Source organism: Onychomys torridus, chromosome 6, assembly GCF_903995425.1.
Source record: "Onychomys torridus chromosome 6, mOncTor1.1, whole genome shotgun sequence".
NCBI classification, from domain to species: Eukaryota; Metazoa; Chordata; class Mammalia; order Rodentia; family Cricetidae; genus Onychomys; species Onychomys torridus.
The window spans coordinates 86,185,248-86,202,914 of record NC_050448.1 but is presented as its reverse complement, the minus strand read 5'-3'; the positions used below and the strand labels follow the sequence as shown (position 1 = coordinate 86,202,914).

Sequence of the window (17,667 nt, the reverse complement as noted above, 5' to 3'; positions counted from 1 at the left end):
AAGTTCCATGGGCAGCAAGGGCCAGAATTTGCTCCACGCCATATCTTAGGAGCCAAGACAAGCCCGTTTCATACAGTCATGTAGAGGGTGATCAATAGGAACTCTTGAATGTATGAAACTTTTATCTTTCGGGTCTGTGTGAAGCTGTGAGAAAATACACATTTCTATCAGTCTTCACACAGAGCTGCCTGTCTTGTGTGAAGGGTGCTTCTTCCCAAAGGCCGAATCAGAGACCTAGGTTTCCTGTGGTCCTTTATGAAAGGATGAATATAGAGGCATGAGATGTCCTCCAAACATCACTTGTTTACAATCCTAAGAATAACATCAAGGAGAGGATCTCAAAGAATGCTGTCCATGGCCCCAGTTCTGTGGGATATAAACAGGGTCTACAAAATTTAAGAGGGGCCTGAGGGAGTGTCGGTATATCTTGTGAAGCTAAGCGAGGTTTCCTATTTCCTGTTTTCTCAGATGCTCATGATGCTCATGAGGGTTTAAACAAAATCTTAAGTTGTTTTTCGAAATTAAAAACAACTCATTGGTTCTTAGGCATTTTTTCTTGACCAGCCAGCGCTGCTTCTAAGACAAGGCTATGATACAGGCACCACTGGCTTGGGTGTAAAACATATCACGAGGCTTGCTGGCTCCACGTCTTACATACTTTAAGTGACTTTGGCACGTTTCTTAACACTTCTCTATGCTTGATTCCGTCTTCTATGAAGGAGGAATGACAGATTGTCCAGGGTATGTAAAGTGCCTAAGTGCAAACTGAATGGGGGATGGGGTGGGGGTATGGGCATCAACATTATTCCATAAAGGGATGAATGCCTTTTAGACAGATTTCTTTAGCATTGTTTTGGGGAAGGGCTTATTTTTATTGATACAACAAGGCCGACTTCCTTTGTCCCCACACTCCTGGCCACAGATGAAGATGCTTCTCCCAGGACAAATGTGCTAGCATCCAAGTTCATGGTTGTGCAGATGGCTGCATGCTGACAGGTTTCAAAGTGACCATATTCTAAAAGTAAATTTCAAATGAAGGTATGATCTGTGTAAATCTGACCCCTTCCGGTAGAATGTGCATTTACATATATTTGGAATTTATAAATCCTGACAGATTCCACAATATTTATAGCCCTCCATAAAAAGCCTTTGCCAGTTTGCAGAGCTTTGCATTTGGCGCTCTGGTATGCTTAAGAGAGTTTAAATAATAATAAATTTGGTGATTTATTCCACCTGGAACAGAAAGTTATCCGCCCCCCACTGCACCCCCGCCCCAGCTCATTTTGAAGGGGATGCCTATAAATAGTGCCACAGACGCTGGGATCAGGAATAGGGAATTGAAATTTGAGAGAGAAGTACAGCAACATTTCCATTATCACTGATTTCTTGAGTATATTTTTAAAACAGTTCTGTTCCTCACATGATATCCCTTCTCTCCTTTCTCCTGCCTCATCTCAATTATACCTGAGTCTCTGAAACCTGTTGCCAATGTTCAGACTCAATTGCTTTAATGGGAAAGGGGGAAAGAGAGTATTAGCTGACTAGGTAGGAGCAAGGTGTCTCTAAGGAGGACAAAGCAATTCTTCATTGCTCATCTTGTATTTCATAGGAGTCAGCAGGTAACTGAGTGTCTATATCTACAGTGTAAATTAATTACTTGAGATCCATCTCACATATCCAACAGATGATTTGATCATAAGCTCACAGTTCATGAAAGAATAGGAAGATCTGTAATTCCAAAAGAAAGACTGGGAACAGTAGGAGAAGGGAGTGTCTTCCAACAATTATGTTCACAAATGCCTAGAACAGGGTGAGGGAATATAGCAATCCCTCTTATCTATAGTTTCATTCTGCATAGTGCCAGCTACTGGTGGCCAGCGGAGTCCAAAATATTAGATGGAAAAATGTAGAAATAAACAGTTTAAGTTTTACATTGTGCACTGTTATAAGCAATGTGATAAGATCTCTTGACTCTGTCCCACCATTTGGGAGCATGAGTAGCCTTTTCTCTTTGTATTAGCACTGTAGATATATTACTCACTCACTAGTCACTGACTAGCAGTCTCAGCTCTCAGATCAACAATCCCCAGCCTCACAGTATTCGTATTCCACTAGCACTATATCAAGAACAGCCACCCAAAGCACCCATTTACATCATTTCCTCATCACCTATTCATTATACAGTCCATATCAGTCTTAGTAGAAGAGTACGCAAAGATATTTTGAGAGTGACCTCATTCACATAGTTTTTATTATGACACATTGTTCTATTAGGAGTCATTCTTAAGTCCTTATTGTACAAAATTATAAATAACTATTTTTATAGATTAAGTAGGTGTAGGGGAAAAAGGAACATATATACTAGGCTTAGTGTGACCAGAGGCTTTAAGTATTCCCTGAAGGTCTTGTAATATGTCCCCTGAAAATAAGGAGAAACTACAACCATTTACTATACCTGAATAGTGACTTTGGGTGTTATTATTTGCTTTTCTTTTTAAAGAAAGATTTAAGAACTACCAAGTCATCCTCTCCAGATCCTACCAGGGGAAGCTGAGGAGAGGCAGTTAGTGTAGCAGAAGCAGCATTACAACTTGTAACATGACAGGGAAGTTTATTTCCAGCTTCTTGTTTGAGTGGGTTGGAAAGTAGCATTTGTAAGGAGAATAATAATTAACATCCACTGAGAGCCGCCTATGGGCAGATGCAAAGTCACAAACACACAAGTGTCTGCTTTGGTGTACAGACCTTCTTCGTTGCCTGGAGCTGGTCCTCCACAATCTGAAGACTCCACATCTGCAGTCAACCAACCATAGGGTGAAGATACAGCGGGGATGTGGGGGATGCAGAAAGTTGCCAATGGCAAAACTTGACTCTGCCGCATGTAGAGCACAGAGTTCAATTCATTAGAATAAGTGGCATGCAGGTACAATGCTGCAGCCTCCTGCCACCCACAGTTCTCATTCTGCTTTCAATGCTCCTCATTTGATGGCATTCAGGTGCTGTGTAGACAAGTCCAGGATGGTTGTATCTGCACTGCAAATGTACAGATTATTCCTTGTCAATGTTCCCAAAAGAAGGCAGTATAGTAACTATTTACATAACATTTACATTTAAATCATCTCCAGATGATTTGAAGTGTGTGGAGGGCATATGCAAATGTTATGGCATTTAAAATTAGGCAGATTTGGGTATCCATGGGGGACCTGGAACCAATACCTCAAGGATACTGAGGTATAACTATAGTGGGCTTCTGTGTTCCATTACTTGGAATACATCCTCAGCCCAAGACATTCCTGAGCACTCATCTCATATCTGGCTATTAGGATGCCAGATGTTTGGACCAAGCCCCAGAGCCCACAGTATACCACATTTTAATGATTTGTGGTGAATAAAGTAAACGTTTTTGAACCAGTTTTTATGAAGCAGGGACCCAGTTAAGTATGATGGACTGGGGGCAAAGCCAAGAGAAAGCTGAATGCTAATGAGGATATCCTTGGCTATATAGGACAAAGGTTAGCATCTATCATTCATGGCTAATTCTAAAGCCCTGTTTGAAAAGTGAATTGTTAAAAAAACACCCCTAAATAAGACTTGGATAATGATGACATCAATAGACATGCTAAGTGGAAGGGGAAATTTCAGGAAACCTCAACCTTAGACAAAGAACTGCAGGCAACTAAGGAATCCGGAAAGTGGGAGGAATAGTCTTCCTCAGGGAAGAGCACAGCAACAGATTATCCGGTACCAAGTGATCAGCCCTGAAAACACACATACAAGTAACATATGAGCAGATTGTATTTATAGATTTAGGAATAAACACACACACACACACACACACACACACACACACACACACACACACAAAGAGTTGGCTTTTTTTTTTCTTAAGCTGTAAATTTGGGAGAACAAGGGTGCATGCATGGGAGGAGTTGGAGGAAGCAAATGGAAAGATAGAAATCGTATAATCATATTTTAATTTCAAAAAAGTTATAATAAAAAGGAACCATGTTCTATGAAAAATCAAGTCAGGAAGGGATGCCCCCTGCCTTCCTTGCTTCGCTGCAAGATCGTTCTAGAAGGAAGTAGAAGGATTGAGCTATTAGGCAATTCTGAGTCTTTGTGCCACTGAGATCACATTATGAGTCTGACACACACACAGAGAGATAAATAAACTTTCTTTATACTTGGAAGCCCATGGAAAGACAAGAAAACTACTAGATTAATTTTACAACTTGGTTTTTTATATGTTTAGTGTGTAAGTGTTTTGTATGTCTGTGTACCACTTGGATGCCTGGTGCCCATGGAGGTCAGAAGAGAGCATCTGATGCCCTAGAACTAGAGTTACAGACAGTTGTGAGCTGCCATGTAGATGCGAGAAATCGAGCCTGGGTCTTCTGGAAGAGCAGCCCAAGTTCACAAGTGCTGAGCCATGTTTCCAGATCCCTGTATTAATTTTTTTAAGGCCATTATAGAGAACCCAGTTGGAAAAAGTGAAATGTTTAGTGATTTTGTTATTTTTGCTGTTTTCTGCCTTAACTTATTAACAACCAGCAATAAGGTAAGACTGTGTTGAGCCAACTTTTTAATGAGCCCTCCTTTATTCCTCTTCCACAGGGCAACCCTTACATGTGCAATAATGAGTGTGATGCAAGTACTCCTGAACTGGCGCACCCTCCCGAGCTGATGTTTGATTTTGAAGGAAGACATCCCTCCACATTTTGGCAGTCTGCTACTTGGAAGGAGTACCCCAAACCTCTCCAGGTTAACATCACTCTATCTTGGAGCAAAACCATTGAGCTCACAGACAACATAGTTATTACCTTTGAGTCGGGGCGACCAGACCAAATGATCCTGGAGAAATCTCTCGATTACGGACGAACATGGCAGCCCTATCAGTATTATGCCACAGACTGCCTTGATGCTTTTCACATGGACCCGAAATCGGTGAAGGATTTATCCCAGCACTCTGTCTTAGAGATCATTTGCACAGAAGAGTACTCCACTGGGTACTCCACAAATAGCAAAATAATTCACTTCGAGATCAAAGACAGGTTTGCATTTTTTGCTGGACCTCGACTACGAAATATGGCTTCCCTCTATGGACAGCTGGATACAACCAAGAAACTCAGAGATTTCTTCACAGTCACGGACCTGAGGATCAGGCTATTGAGACCTGCTGTTGGGGAAATATTTGTAGATGAGCTGCATTTGGCACGCTACTTTTATGCTATCTCAGACATAAAGGTGCGAGGAAGGTAAGAGAACCCATGTCCGTCTTGAACGGAAATAACTGTGTCCAAAAAAGTATACCCACAGTTGTTGATGTTGGTCAATTTTTACTTTATTATTTTCTGAGGAGCACAAACATGCAAGTTTCTAAAGGTGTTTGAAACCTTTTGGCCCAGCAAGGGCCAATTTGTAAACCCACATTCTCTGTCAGTCTTCAGGCATCTTAAGAATTTAAACAAAAGAAAACGTTAAGTATTTTGCCTGAAGCACAGGAACACCCTGGTGAGGTGAGGCTAAAGTCATCAAGAGAGTGAAGCTGGTTGCTTTGTTAGAGGGGGTGGGAGTGGGGGGGGGGGGAGACACAAAGTTATGTCTTGCATTTCCCAATGCAAGCAAGGGTCACCATGCAATGATCCCTTACATTGTTAGAATCCAAAACACCTGAGAAATAAGATGCACTTCTGTAAGAGTGCTGAGCTTCCTTCTTGAACATTTTTGTATTAAAACAACATTACACACATAAAATATGGGCTGGGGACCCTTCACTTTGTAGGTCAAGGACAGAGGGATAAGAGTTGTAACACTGGTGGTTCTAATCAGGGATACATTGTTTTAATAGTATCCCAAAACTACAATTGAGTTATCAAGAATTTTGAAAATGTTTGAGTGAAAAACTCCAATGAGAACAAAAACTACCAGCATAAGAGATTTTCATTCAGCAAGGCATGATGGGAGTGGAAGCATGAGACAGTAGGCAGAAAAAAGGAAATATAAGCAAAGAGATAATCATTCTTAAAATCCAAAAATATGTGAGGATAAGCGTGTAAATGGTACATCTGGCATATTGATCTAGGTAAACATAAATTTAAACAGATAAATCAGGGTTCATTCAATTGACTGATGGGCTTTCAGATTCTTTTGGGTCTGCCCAGTCCTCAGAAACAGGAGGTGCTGGAACTCTGATCCTTTAGAGTGTTGCCTGCCACATGTGAGGAAATAAGTGTTTGCTGCTGTTAAGAGGAGGGTCGTAGTGAGGATGAAGAAAGGGTGGTATGCTTTCCTGCTGAGCGTGGCATCTAAGGTTTCAGGATGCTAACAATGGAGAGAGAACCTGAGTCTGCGGCCATCTCCTCTGCTTATTCCTGTGTTCCTCATGACCAGTGAAGAATCTTTAGCTACAGACCTTGTTGTCCACTTTAACCAAGGTCTTAGTGACAGATGATAACAACATCTTGAAAACAAATGAACATTTTAGAGATTTGTGTCCTAGTGTGTCGACATCCATACTGAGCTTGGGACCACTTGTGTCTAAAGAGGAGTTCATGGATTAGCAGGAGTCTCTGAATGGGCAATGGGAAGTTGTCTCATCAGACTTGAATATGTGTTGTACTAAAATGCCCCATTATGTTCGGGAACATCTTAGTAAAAGACTATCAGTTTAAAATGCCATCTTTTCTGATCTTAAGTGCATATACTATATGAAAATATTTGATATTTTTATTGATATTATAACGACATCAAATGACAAATATTTAATATGGCTGAAAGAATAAAGCTCTCAATTAATAGCCTGAGATTTGTGTGATTTTACAATGTTAAATTCAGGTAGGTCAGTTTCCAGCAGTCTGAGGACTCCTTAATCTGATACTGAGTTTCTGTAGACCACTGCCCCAAACACTATGGTTTGGCTCTGTCAGAAAGACATCCTTTTGGAGGTTTTCAGTTATGAAATAACCACAGCAGGAGCTTATTTTTGCTATTGGAAATTCATTTCTCCTTCCTCTGATTCTTTAAAATGTATAAAACACGTTTTCAAACTAAGGACAGCTTTATGCATGCTCCATTGGAGCTAGACAGGCCACCTCTTAAGGATGGCATGCCAAGAACATTGAATCCCTCCAGACTTCTCACCTTTCTCTTCAGCCTCACCTTGGCCATGACCTCCAGCTGCTTTTCACTGACTTGAGGAGTTAGCAGGACCCAGATTTCATCAAGCCCCCAAATCTCACCTCCACTGTCATTCCTGTTCACCAGTTAGCTGCAAGCTGGTGAGAAGCAGCTGGGCACAAGAGAAAGGGCCAGTGGAGGTGAGGCAGGTCCATACGGTGCTGCTCTGTCACCTCCACACTCTGTCCAAATTCTTTGGGGCAAACCGATGCTGGCATGTACTACGCTAGGCACCAGATGGCTGGAGTATTTTTAGTCCTTGGGGAGGGACTAAAGAAGCAAGGCCTGAAGGCTCCGGCATGTCTCCAGCTTTCAAGTTATGTAAGGAATATTTGCTCATGATAGAGTCACTAAAGGGAAAACTGAGCAACGGTGGTTCATTAGGCCTTTCAGCCTAGAAACTGATTATTTTACCATTGAATATTTCAGGATCCATGCCCTTGACTGTCTTTCCTTTAAACAACAAATCATCTAGAGAAAGATTAGATTGTCTATTAGTTGATGGTCTCTATGGGGAAGTTCTAAATTTTTCAAACTGTAAGCAAGGGCATTATTTCCTGCATCTTGACTTTCCATCCCATGGTCTCACAATCACACAATCTTATATGTCTGTACATGTCTTTTTCCAGGAATAATAATGACGTTTTTCTGTTTGTTACTTCTAATACCATCCAAGCAAAAATGTGGGAATTTATGTGAATTGTCATATAAACTTTGTATGGAGACCAGATATAAATATTTGCAACACAGTCCACAGAAAATATATTTTCCATCTTGAAATATTAAACTACGAAATGGAAATAGTTGAAGATATAATATAAATATACATATGTAGATTTTGTGACTAGTTTCTTTAACCTAAAAGCAATGTTTTGACTGTCATTCAATTAATGGATCATTTAGGACAGTGGTTCTTAGCCTGTGGATTGTGATCCACACAGGGTTTCACATATTAGATATCAGATATTTACATTACAATTCATAACAGCACCAAAATTACAGTTATGAAGTAGCAACAAAATAATGTTATGGCAGTGGGGGTGGCACCACATCATAAGGAACTATAGTAAAGGGTCACAGCATTAGGAAAGTTGAGAACCGCTGGTTTAAGACCTTTTTAAGATGGGATATATCCAGAATCTACTGAGCTGGTGACAAAAATTCTAATATTATCATAAAATATATTTCTCTTTTGCTACATGCTTATTTTGCTTTCATTTCCTCTTGAGTATTTATCAAGATAATGGAGGAAAAGGAGGAAGCTATGCTGTTGGCAATCTCAGTAACACCATAGCACTTACATTGTTCAATAAACCTAATAATCTTCATGGACTAATTCTGACTTATGGCTGTCCTGCTTCAGTAAATCAGGGTGATTTTCTCTAGTGAATAATAGAGAAGTGCCGTGTGCCAGTACCTTAATTAAAGAGCCACTCTCTTAGTCTTGATCTCATTTTAATTTACAGGGTAATACTACAATAATATCACTAATGGAAGGTACATTAAAGGGCATCAAGTAGCATTAACTGTATTAAATTATGGTACTTGTGTTAATTAACTGCTGAAGCAAGATGGTTCTAATGGCCCAAAGTTCGTCTAGTGCATAAATAAAACGTCGTACCCAGATGAAAGGTGAGAGGAGAAATGAAGAGTACATGTTTGTTCAGAACATTTTTTTTTTTCCATACGGACAGGGGGTTAAATCCAAAAGTCATTAAATATATAATGTCCAAAAGGTTCCTTAGTTACGCAGTGGGAGGTTTAGATTTTCAAGTACCATGTTTCCTTCTAAGCTTCCTTTCCACAATTAAGTTAATTAAAGCCTGAATACTTGTCAGATGCACAGATTTTGTCAGAACATAAACTCAACGTTCCTTTTTGTTCCTTTTAGGTAAGACTGAGGAAGTAGTGTGATTTATTATAACAGTTTTTTAACTCTAAAAGATAAATGAGCATTTGGTAATAAGCCCATTTGTTTTTGAGATGTATTATCAGCAATGTATCAAACTACCGGCTTTGGACACTGGATAATAGAACTTCTCTAACAACATAAACAGGAAGGTAGAATGGAAAGAAATATTCAGATCTCATCAACATCTCAATTGCTTGTCTTTTACAATATATTCTTAAAGGCAATTCATACCTTTTCATTGGTATTTATTCATTTCTCATCCCATTCAGTGTCTACACTGCCTCCTTTACAGGAGGGCTGTCAAAATAACAAATAGGCTACAGTTTAGCTTATCCATAGCTTAGCTTTCTGAGGTTTTCATTGATTCAAGTACAAAGATGTTAGAGAGAAAATTCCAGAAATAAGTAATTAATAAGTTTAAGTAGATTTTGTTATAGAATATGGTTATAATTATACTTACTATGGATTATAATTATTAAACACTGTGTGACATATTTTTAACTTAAACTTTATAGGTATGAACACGTAAGAGACAAACATAGTATGTATGAGACACTGTGCTCTCTTTCATTTTAGACACCCTTGGGGGTTTTGAAATATAACTGTGCCCTAATTATGGAAATCAACTGAAATTTATTTGTTTATTTACGTATTTGTCTTTCCTTGTTCCATTGATTTCCCCTAAGGAAAGAGTCTGAGGATGTTAGCACAGAGCTCTACTTCAACACACTTTTCTGAGCACTCTTAACTGTCCCACCCAGTCTCCTTTTCCAGAATGCAGGGCCTAAGGGGCCAATGACAAAGCTACTTCACCAGGGCGATAGAGTGAGAAAGACTCTCTACATTCTCACTTTCAGGAGTCAAACTTAACAGCCATAAACTCTGACTGTTCAAATGTCACCACCTTGGGTTTTTCTGTACCTAGGACAAGGTGAAGAAGTTAGTACCAAAATATGTAACCTTGAGAAAGCAAGAACATTTGAGAAGGGAGCTGGAGAGATGGCTCAGCAGTAAGAGCACTAGCTGCTTCTCCAGAGAACATGGGGTTTGGTTCCTAGCACCTACAAGACAGCTCACAACCATCTACAATTCCACTTCAAGGGGATCCATGTCTTCTCTTCCGACCTCTATGGGTACCAGGCACACACATGGTGCACAGACATACATGCAGCCAAAACACCCATTTAAAAAAAGAGCATCTGTGAAACTTTCAAAGTATATAGACAATTTTGAATTTTAAAAATATTTGAAAAACATAGTGTCGTGCAAAGTTGATTCGCCAGCTACAAAAGGTGTGTCAGTTTTTGTGTGGGTTCTCTAACTGTCACTCTTAGCCACAACTAGGATAAACTGCCAATTTATGTTTCATATTTCATGTAGGAAGCGTACTGCAACACACAAGTATGTGTGCCTTTGTCTTCTCCCCCTCAGTCAGTCCTAATTATTGAAGTTGGACTTTGCAACCGCTTAGCAAATTCTGCTCTTTTAGCCTCTTCCTTTTACTCTGTTATCAGTTCACATTGATCTTCCATTGTGGGGCAGATGCTGGGTTTAGCAGTAGACACATGGCAGTGCACAAGGCATAGTCTCTGCTTCAAAGAGCTCATAGCCTGGAAGGGCCTAGGCAATATGGACTGAGTGCTCTTATTATATGCTTTTTATGTTTTTCATTAGTATAGCAAATTTGAAAGTGGGTAACATTGGAAGAAAACAGGCTTACTTATAGTTCAATTATGGGAGTTTATGGAGCTGCATATGATGGCTTCCTTCTTGTGGGCATGGTCCCAAGGCAGCCTAGGATGTTGAATGGCATGAAACATGGGGAGTGCATTTCTTCTGGTCTTGCTATTCTGTAACGCCCCTGGTATTCAATTGAGGACTTTCTTTCTGATCCCCTTATCTAATCCTAACCACTTCCAAAGCCTCATCTCTAAAAGCCATCATTAAGTTATTTCTATCCTCTTAATACCACACAGTGGATTAAAGTTCAGTACATGAAGTCCCAGGAGATACATTCAAACCATATCTAATCCATAGCACTGCATGAATTCTTATGAGACAAAAGAACTATTAATTTAATGAGAGAAGACTAGTAAAAAGTCTGATAAGATCTAACATTTGTATGGTATCTTGAAATGTGTGGTGTAGTGTGCCAGGCAGCCAGGACAAACTGCAATTCTGGGCAGACAAGTCATGCACAAAACAGCCCAGCTTGTTAAGGAATTCTAAATAAGAAATGAAGTGTAGAATCCTGAGAGATTCCTTCCCATCTTCTCCCAATGGACCGTCATCATCTTTAGGAAGTGCTAAAGGATTTCTACATCTTCCTTTTGCAGTTGCTCATGTTATAATACATCTAAATTTATAAATTTTCACGTGTGAGTTGACTACAGAGAAACATTTTAAGACAGTAGTAGAAAATATTCCATTGTGTGAATACTGAAAGCTGTAACATTTCTTAACTTAGGAGCAATTATGACTCCCAGACATGGTGCTCAAGTTCAAAGTCAAAAAAAGCTCTTCAAATCCTCAGAAGCCAGAACAAGGTAATGGTTTGAGATTCTCTTGTAGAGGCAACAGGACTTGAGAACCAATTACAATCTGAGCAAGGACTGAGAAGAGATTCCTTAGTCAGTTGAAGGGATGGCAGGGCTGGTGGATGGTGGCTTTAACATAGGGAATAAAAACTGAAGCAGGAGGTTGGGGATTTAACAAGCGCAAAGCCCTGGGTTCGATCCTCAGCTCAAACAAACAAACAAAAACAAAAACAAAAAAAGCTGAAGCAGGGTTTTAAGCAATTAGTGGCTTAGCTAAGGTGTTTGTGTTGTACCATTCCTTGTGTGATAGTAGGAATCCAAGGTTAGATTTCAGTTCAGACACTTAAGTGGGCACTCTACTATTTCAAAGAGGTTTGAATTATTAATTCTCACATTATGTGGAGTGGGTAAAACTTGGGCAAAGGACACACCTATTTATGAAAAAAAAATGTTCATTTATAAATTAGTCCTGAACCTCATAGAATACTAATGTATAAAAGGTGCTTTCCCAAGGAAATTGAGAAATAATTTGAGAAAATCAAGCTAGAGGCAAATGTGCTCGTCCTCGTCAATACGAGAGTAATCACCTTTAGAATTTGTGTAACCTGCAGCTTCTAAGATTATTTTTTTTCCAAGACAGGGTTTCTCTGTGTAGTGTTGTGCCTTTCCTGGAACTTGCTTTGAAGACCACACTAGCCTCCAACTCACAAAGATCCCCCTGTCTCTGCCTCCCACCGACCGGCTAAGATTCCTGTTTTACTTCCGTTGAGTCTCACAAGGGACTTGCTAGACAGGTGGATTTAAATTGTTTTACAGGTGAGAAAAGAGAGGGCCAGTGATGTTGCATGATTTCTTTTTCTTTTTTTTTTTTTTTTTTTTTTTTTTTTCCGAGACAGGGTTTCTCTGTGTAGCTTTGCTCCTTTCCTGGAACTCACTCTGTAGCCCAGGCTGGCGTTGAACTCACAGAGATCCCCCTGGCTCTGCCTCTGAGTGCTGGGATTACAGGCGTGCGCCACCACCTCCCTGCTCATGATTTATTTTATCTCACATCACTCACATCATCAAGAAAGAGTCAAATCGGGCTGGGGATTTAGCTCAGTGGTAGAGCACTTGCCTGCAGAGCCCTGGGTTCGATCCTCAGCTCAAAGGGAAAGAGAGAGAGAGAGAGAGAGAGAGAGAGAGAGAGAGAGAGAGAGAGAGAGAAAGATGGACTCCTTGAGTTTTTCTGCTTACTCTTTCACCAGAGGTTCTGTCTGTTCTCTGCTCATTTGCTCTCTAAATTCTTAATTTTACTTTTATTTTCTGAGAGATGAATTTCTTGAATGTTTTCTCCCATATTTCTCTGGAAAATTGAATACCTCCCACTGAATTTCATTAAAATAAATCATCAAAAAATACAACAGGTGACTGATATTAATGGAGGAACTTGGAAATGGTGAGTCACACTAGCCTTTTCTAAAGGAAGCTCATCTTTCACATGAGGACCTCTGGTTTTCCTTTTGACACTGTATATCAGTTACTCATTCTGTCTTCTAGGAGATCACTGACTAAATGCACTGCCTATTTTGTAACATGCAATTTCATAAATTTATTAAGTGATCCTCTCACACAAGTCTCTTTATTCAAACTAAATGGATTTCTAAGTATTCCATTATCAAAAATTTCATTGCTCTTCTTTTAAAAGAAGAATGAAGTCTCATAACTAAGAATATTCAAAGTAAAGATTTGATGACAATAAATTAAAAATAAAAAATAGCACTGAACCTGGCTATTACTTAGGCAGTGGGTCCACTGGGGACAAAGCTGCTTACATACACTCATTTTGGAAGACAACTGGTGGCCATTCTGATTTCAAACATATTTTTTAAATCTTTGAAAATTTTGATTTATAAAGGAAATCTATTCATAAGTGTGTCATTTTTCTTTGAGTTTTCTGACATTATAGGCAGAGGATATATTTAATAATGCCTTCATAATAATAAACCTGGGAATAGAGGCCCTGACTGTCTCTGCACCAGGGTATTTATAGAAATGCCAAGGGGTGGAGCAAAAGACCTCCCCCAGCACAGCCAAGTGCAGACCACCTCTAGCACATGCACTCAGGCCGGTGGTCCAATCATCCTCTCTATGCAGACCTGCTGAGTAAAGCTACTAAGAACCAGAAAATGGGCTCCCACATGGTGGTGGCACACACCTTTAATCCCAGCACTCGGAGGCAGAGGCAGGTGGATCTCTGTGAGTTGGAGGCCAGCCTGGGCTACCGAGTGAGTTCCAGGAAAGGCGCAAAGCTACACAGAGAAACCCTGTCTTAAAAACAAAAACAAAAAACAAAACAAACAAACAAACAAACAAAAAACAGTTTCCCACCTCACTTAACTTAGCATTTGTATAAAATAATATAGCCACATGGGCAGGGATAAACAACAACTGGGGATGGACTTAGAACTCCCATCTAATATGTGGAACCATATTCTATATCAAGTTTCCTAATTTAGTGGTGGTCATTTCCCCCAACAGTATTGCAGAAAGAGAAGGGTGGGGTGAAGGAGACTAGAAGCATTTCTAGATGCATTCAGAAATATTGGTCGTGATCTAATATTTATGATTATAGTTTTGTAGATCTATATGCAATGCCTCAGTAAAAAGACCTTTCCCATTAGCCTCCAAATGCAAGAATAGAAATTTATTGCTGCAATTTGATTGTGGGGGTTGATACATATTAATCACCAAGTCACTCTTAAAACTAAATATGTTAGTTTAATCAGGAGTTACCCCAGTGCAGACGATCTTCTTGTTGCTGGTTTCTGCCTTCATTTTATAAATAGGGAAACTTCATCCAAACGAAGTTAACAGTAAGTGGCAAAGAGGAGATGATTTAGAAATTGTTTTGTTGGCTTTTGTTGAATTTTCTTCTAATTTGGAAAATAGTTGTTATATTGAGAGACAGTCTTAAAATATATGGTATGACAACCTCAAAAAATCATATTGATCCAAAGATCCTAACCCAAAGCATTAAAATTGAGATAGGTACACTGATGGTCCTTTATGATACTGCAATTGTACCTAGAAAAATAAGCATTGCACTGGGAATACAAAGAGAGTAAATAATTGAGTTTTCAAAATAATTATTTTTCTCAATGAAGCATTGGTTATGAGTCAAAAGGAGTAGAAGTAGATCTTATACTCATAACTCCTGGAGAACATAGGTTCATTCAAAAGAAAAAGAAGCAGTGTCTCCCTTCTAAAATGAGAGTATTGTCCTATATTCCAAAGAATTAATCCACAAATACCCTGATTCTCAATGCATTTATAAATCCTCACACTTATCTCTTTCAATGAAAATCATAATGCTGAAGTATATTACCACAGTAAACATTACCATTTTATTTAAACCTAAGCCTTCAAAACTTGAGATCTCTCTCTCTCTCTCTCTCTCTCTCTCTCTCTCTCTCTCTCTCTCTCTCTCTCTCTCTCTCTCTCTGTGTGTGTGTGTGTGTGTGTGTGTGTGTGTGCATATGTCCTTGTGTATGCGTGCATGTGTGTGTGTACTAATACACCCAAAGAACTAGTGTTCACAGAAATCATATTGGGTAATACAGTTCCTTCAAAAACTAGATCATTGGACTTCTTTTGTGATAAAAGAAAATAAAAGAAAACATCTAGAGACTGTCTGTGCATGTGTATGTATACATATGTATATGTGCATATGCACTTGCCTATGTGTTTAAATAGTACTAAGAACAGATTGATTTTTTTTCAGCACACATTCATGTTAACTATCATCCTCTCTACAATGTCATTACAGGAGATGAAAGGCTAGCTTTGATATGGACTTTCATCAATTTTTGCTGCATTTTATTTTTCCATTGCAAAGTACCGGATACCTTTTAATAATCATAAGAAATTAAGTACCAAATTGGAGTAGATACGAAGGAGTTTTTGTTTTTGTTTTGTTGCTGTTTTGGTTTAGGCTAGAGAAAATATGACGGGAACCTCATCATAGTTGTAGAATATAAACTACCACATGGTGCAGTCTGGTGCATTCTGAGATAACGAGAGGTGCTAAAGGCTTTTGATCTCTCTAGATGTGTGCTCCTCCCACTCTCCTGCAGTCAGTTAAAGTTGTGTGTTTAAAGGAAATTGAGATTAACTAGTAATTAACACACACCTCCATTTGCTTTGGGTGATATTCTTAAACTCACAGGCTTATTTTAGTTAAACACACACATGTCAGACCGGGAGGCAAAGCTAAGGGTCTCTCCTTGTCTCGGAATCATGTTGCTGTCCTGTTTGCTTCTACTTGTTTGAGGCTACCAGAATACCAGGGACGCAGCGCTGTTACAACATATTGGTGCCATCCATGTATAATTATAGCTCCTGCAGGGCTGCTGGGAACAGGGAACAGATGGGGGGATGGTGGGCCAAGAAAGGGTGGGAGGGGGAGTCTAAGAGGTCAGAGATTTGGCAGGTTAGGAAAAGCCAGCATGGTGAACTCCATACTGGATTTATATAGGCAGTGTGTGTGCCAAATAGGGAGTCAGAGCATCACAAGAATCATCTATTTTAGAACTGAAAGGAATCACAGAAATAATTTCATCTAACTCCCTTTTCAGACTGAAGCAGAATATACTGAAGTGAATTGGCCTAGAATAATATTATTGTGTAGCTAGAATCAAGCCCAAAATGTGCGCTACTAGTTGGTCTGTGCCTAGAACTGGTAAATATGTACCTACACATATTAGAAACTCTGTAGATGAGTATTAAAAATCTGAGTGAATTTTTCTAGGACATTCTTCTGCAAGAAGACACATGAATAATCATTTGGCATATTGGCACTCTGCCCTTTGGGCATCCTAAGGCCACCATTGCATATTTCACACATATGACCAAGGGAACAGAAGAAAAACATATTTTTTGTAATGCTATTTCATGCAACTCCACCAGACATCTAGAACTTCAGATTTCAATCCACTGTTCACATTTAAGGAATATAATTTAATTACCTCAGATATCAATGCAAATGTCAAAACAAGTGGATAAATGAATACCATGACATAACATTTTTGTTTGTGGTCCTTTCCAGACTATCCAGTGAGGATGGGGCAGGATTCAGCAAATGGTTTCCCAAAAACTAGACATTAACAAATAGGAAGGCAAGAATCTGAAGAAGAGAAGGAGAAAAGGGGAGGGAAAAGAAATGGGAGGAGAAAGAAGAGGAAGAGAAGGGTATTAGACCTCAGTCTTACACCACATACCAAAATTAACTTAAAATGAATCAAAGATCTAGAAGTGAGTCCTAAAACTAATAAGCATTTAGAGGAAAACATGGCAAAATTTTATGACATTGAACCCAGCAAAAGTCTTGGATAGGACACTAAAGAGTTGACTAAAGAAAAAAATCCATTTGAATTTTGTCAAATCAAAAATGTGCATGTCTCAAAGGTCATTATGAACCGAGTAGAAAAGCAGCCCATGGAAAGAGTTAAAACGTTGGAAACCACACCAATAGTATAAGCTGAAAGAATAGGACTTGGAGTCGAGAATACAGTACAAAAATAAACTCATGATGTTTTATTCTTCAGAAAAGGTGTTTGGGATGAAAGAAGTGTGAGAAAGGAAGGGAGGGAAGCAAAGAGAGAAGTGGAAGAGGAACGGAGAGAGGGGTGAAGGAAGGGATGAGTTTTGGGAAAATTTAACGATGCAGGAGGACTCTAAAGCAGTATGCTGCAGTCTCCAGAGGGGATGAGCTGTAAAGTCTGCTGCAGAAAGGGTCTCCAGCTCCACCAGGGCTCCTCAGATGCTCTCTAGTTTGCAGAGTTCTGCCCATTTCTTCAGTTACGGGAGATTTGGGGAGTCACCAGGTCAAAGACTTTGAGATGGGGCTTTTCTGCACCCCAGGAAGATTCACACTATCAAACCTCCTAAGCTGTGTGTAGAGCTGGTATCAAAGAACAATTTAGTTAGCAGATTCTTTATCTCATCACTAAGAGGATTAAAATATATAAAATCCTGAAATGTTGAAATGTGTAACAGAATCCCTCT

At 39.4% G+C, this 17,667-nt stretch overlaps 1 protein-coding gene across 8 annotated transcripts in view; it reads left to right on the top strand.

Annotated features, from left to right (window-relative positions):
* Ntng1 (netrin G1) overlaps nucleotides 1-17,667 on the top strand; it is a 341,164-nt gene that overhangs the window by 189,784 nt on the left and 133,713 nt on the right. For all 8 annotated transcript variants that reach the window (XM_036189638.1, XM_036189640.1, XM_036189643.1 and 5 more), the window contains exon 3: nucleotides 4,615-5,255. In XM_036189638.1, coding sequence (XP_036045531.1) covers nucleotides 4,615-5,255 — 641 coding nt within the window. The remainder of the gene's footprint in view (nucleotides 1-4,614; nucleotides 5,256-17,667) is intronic.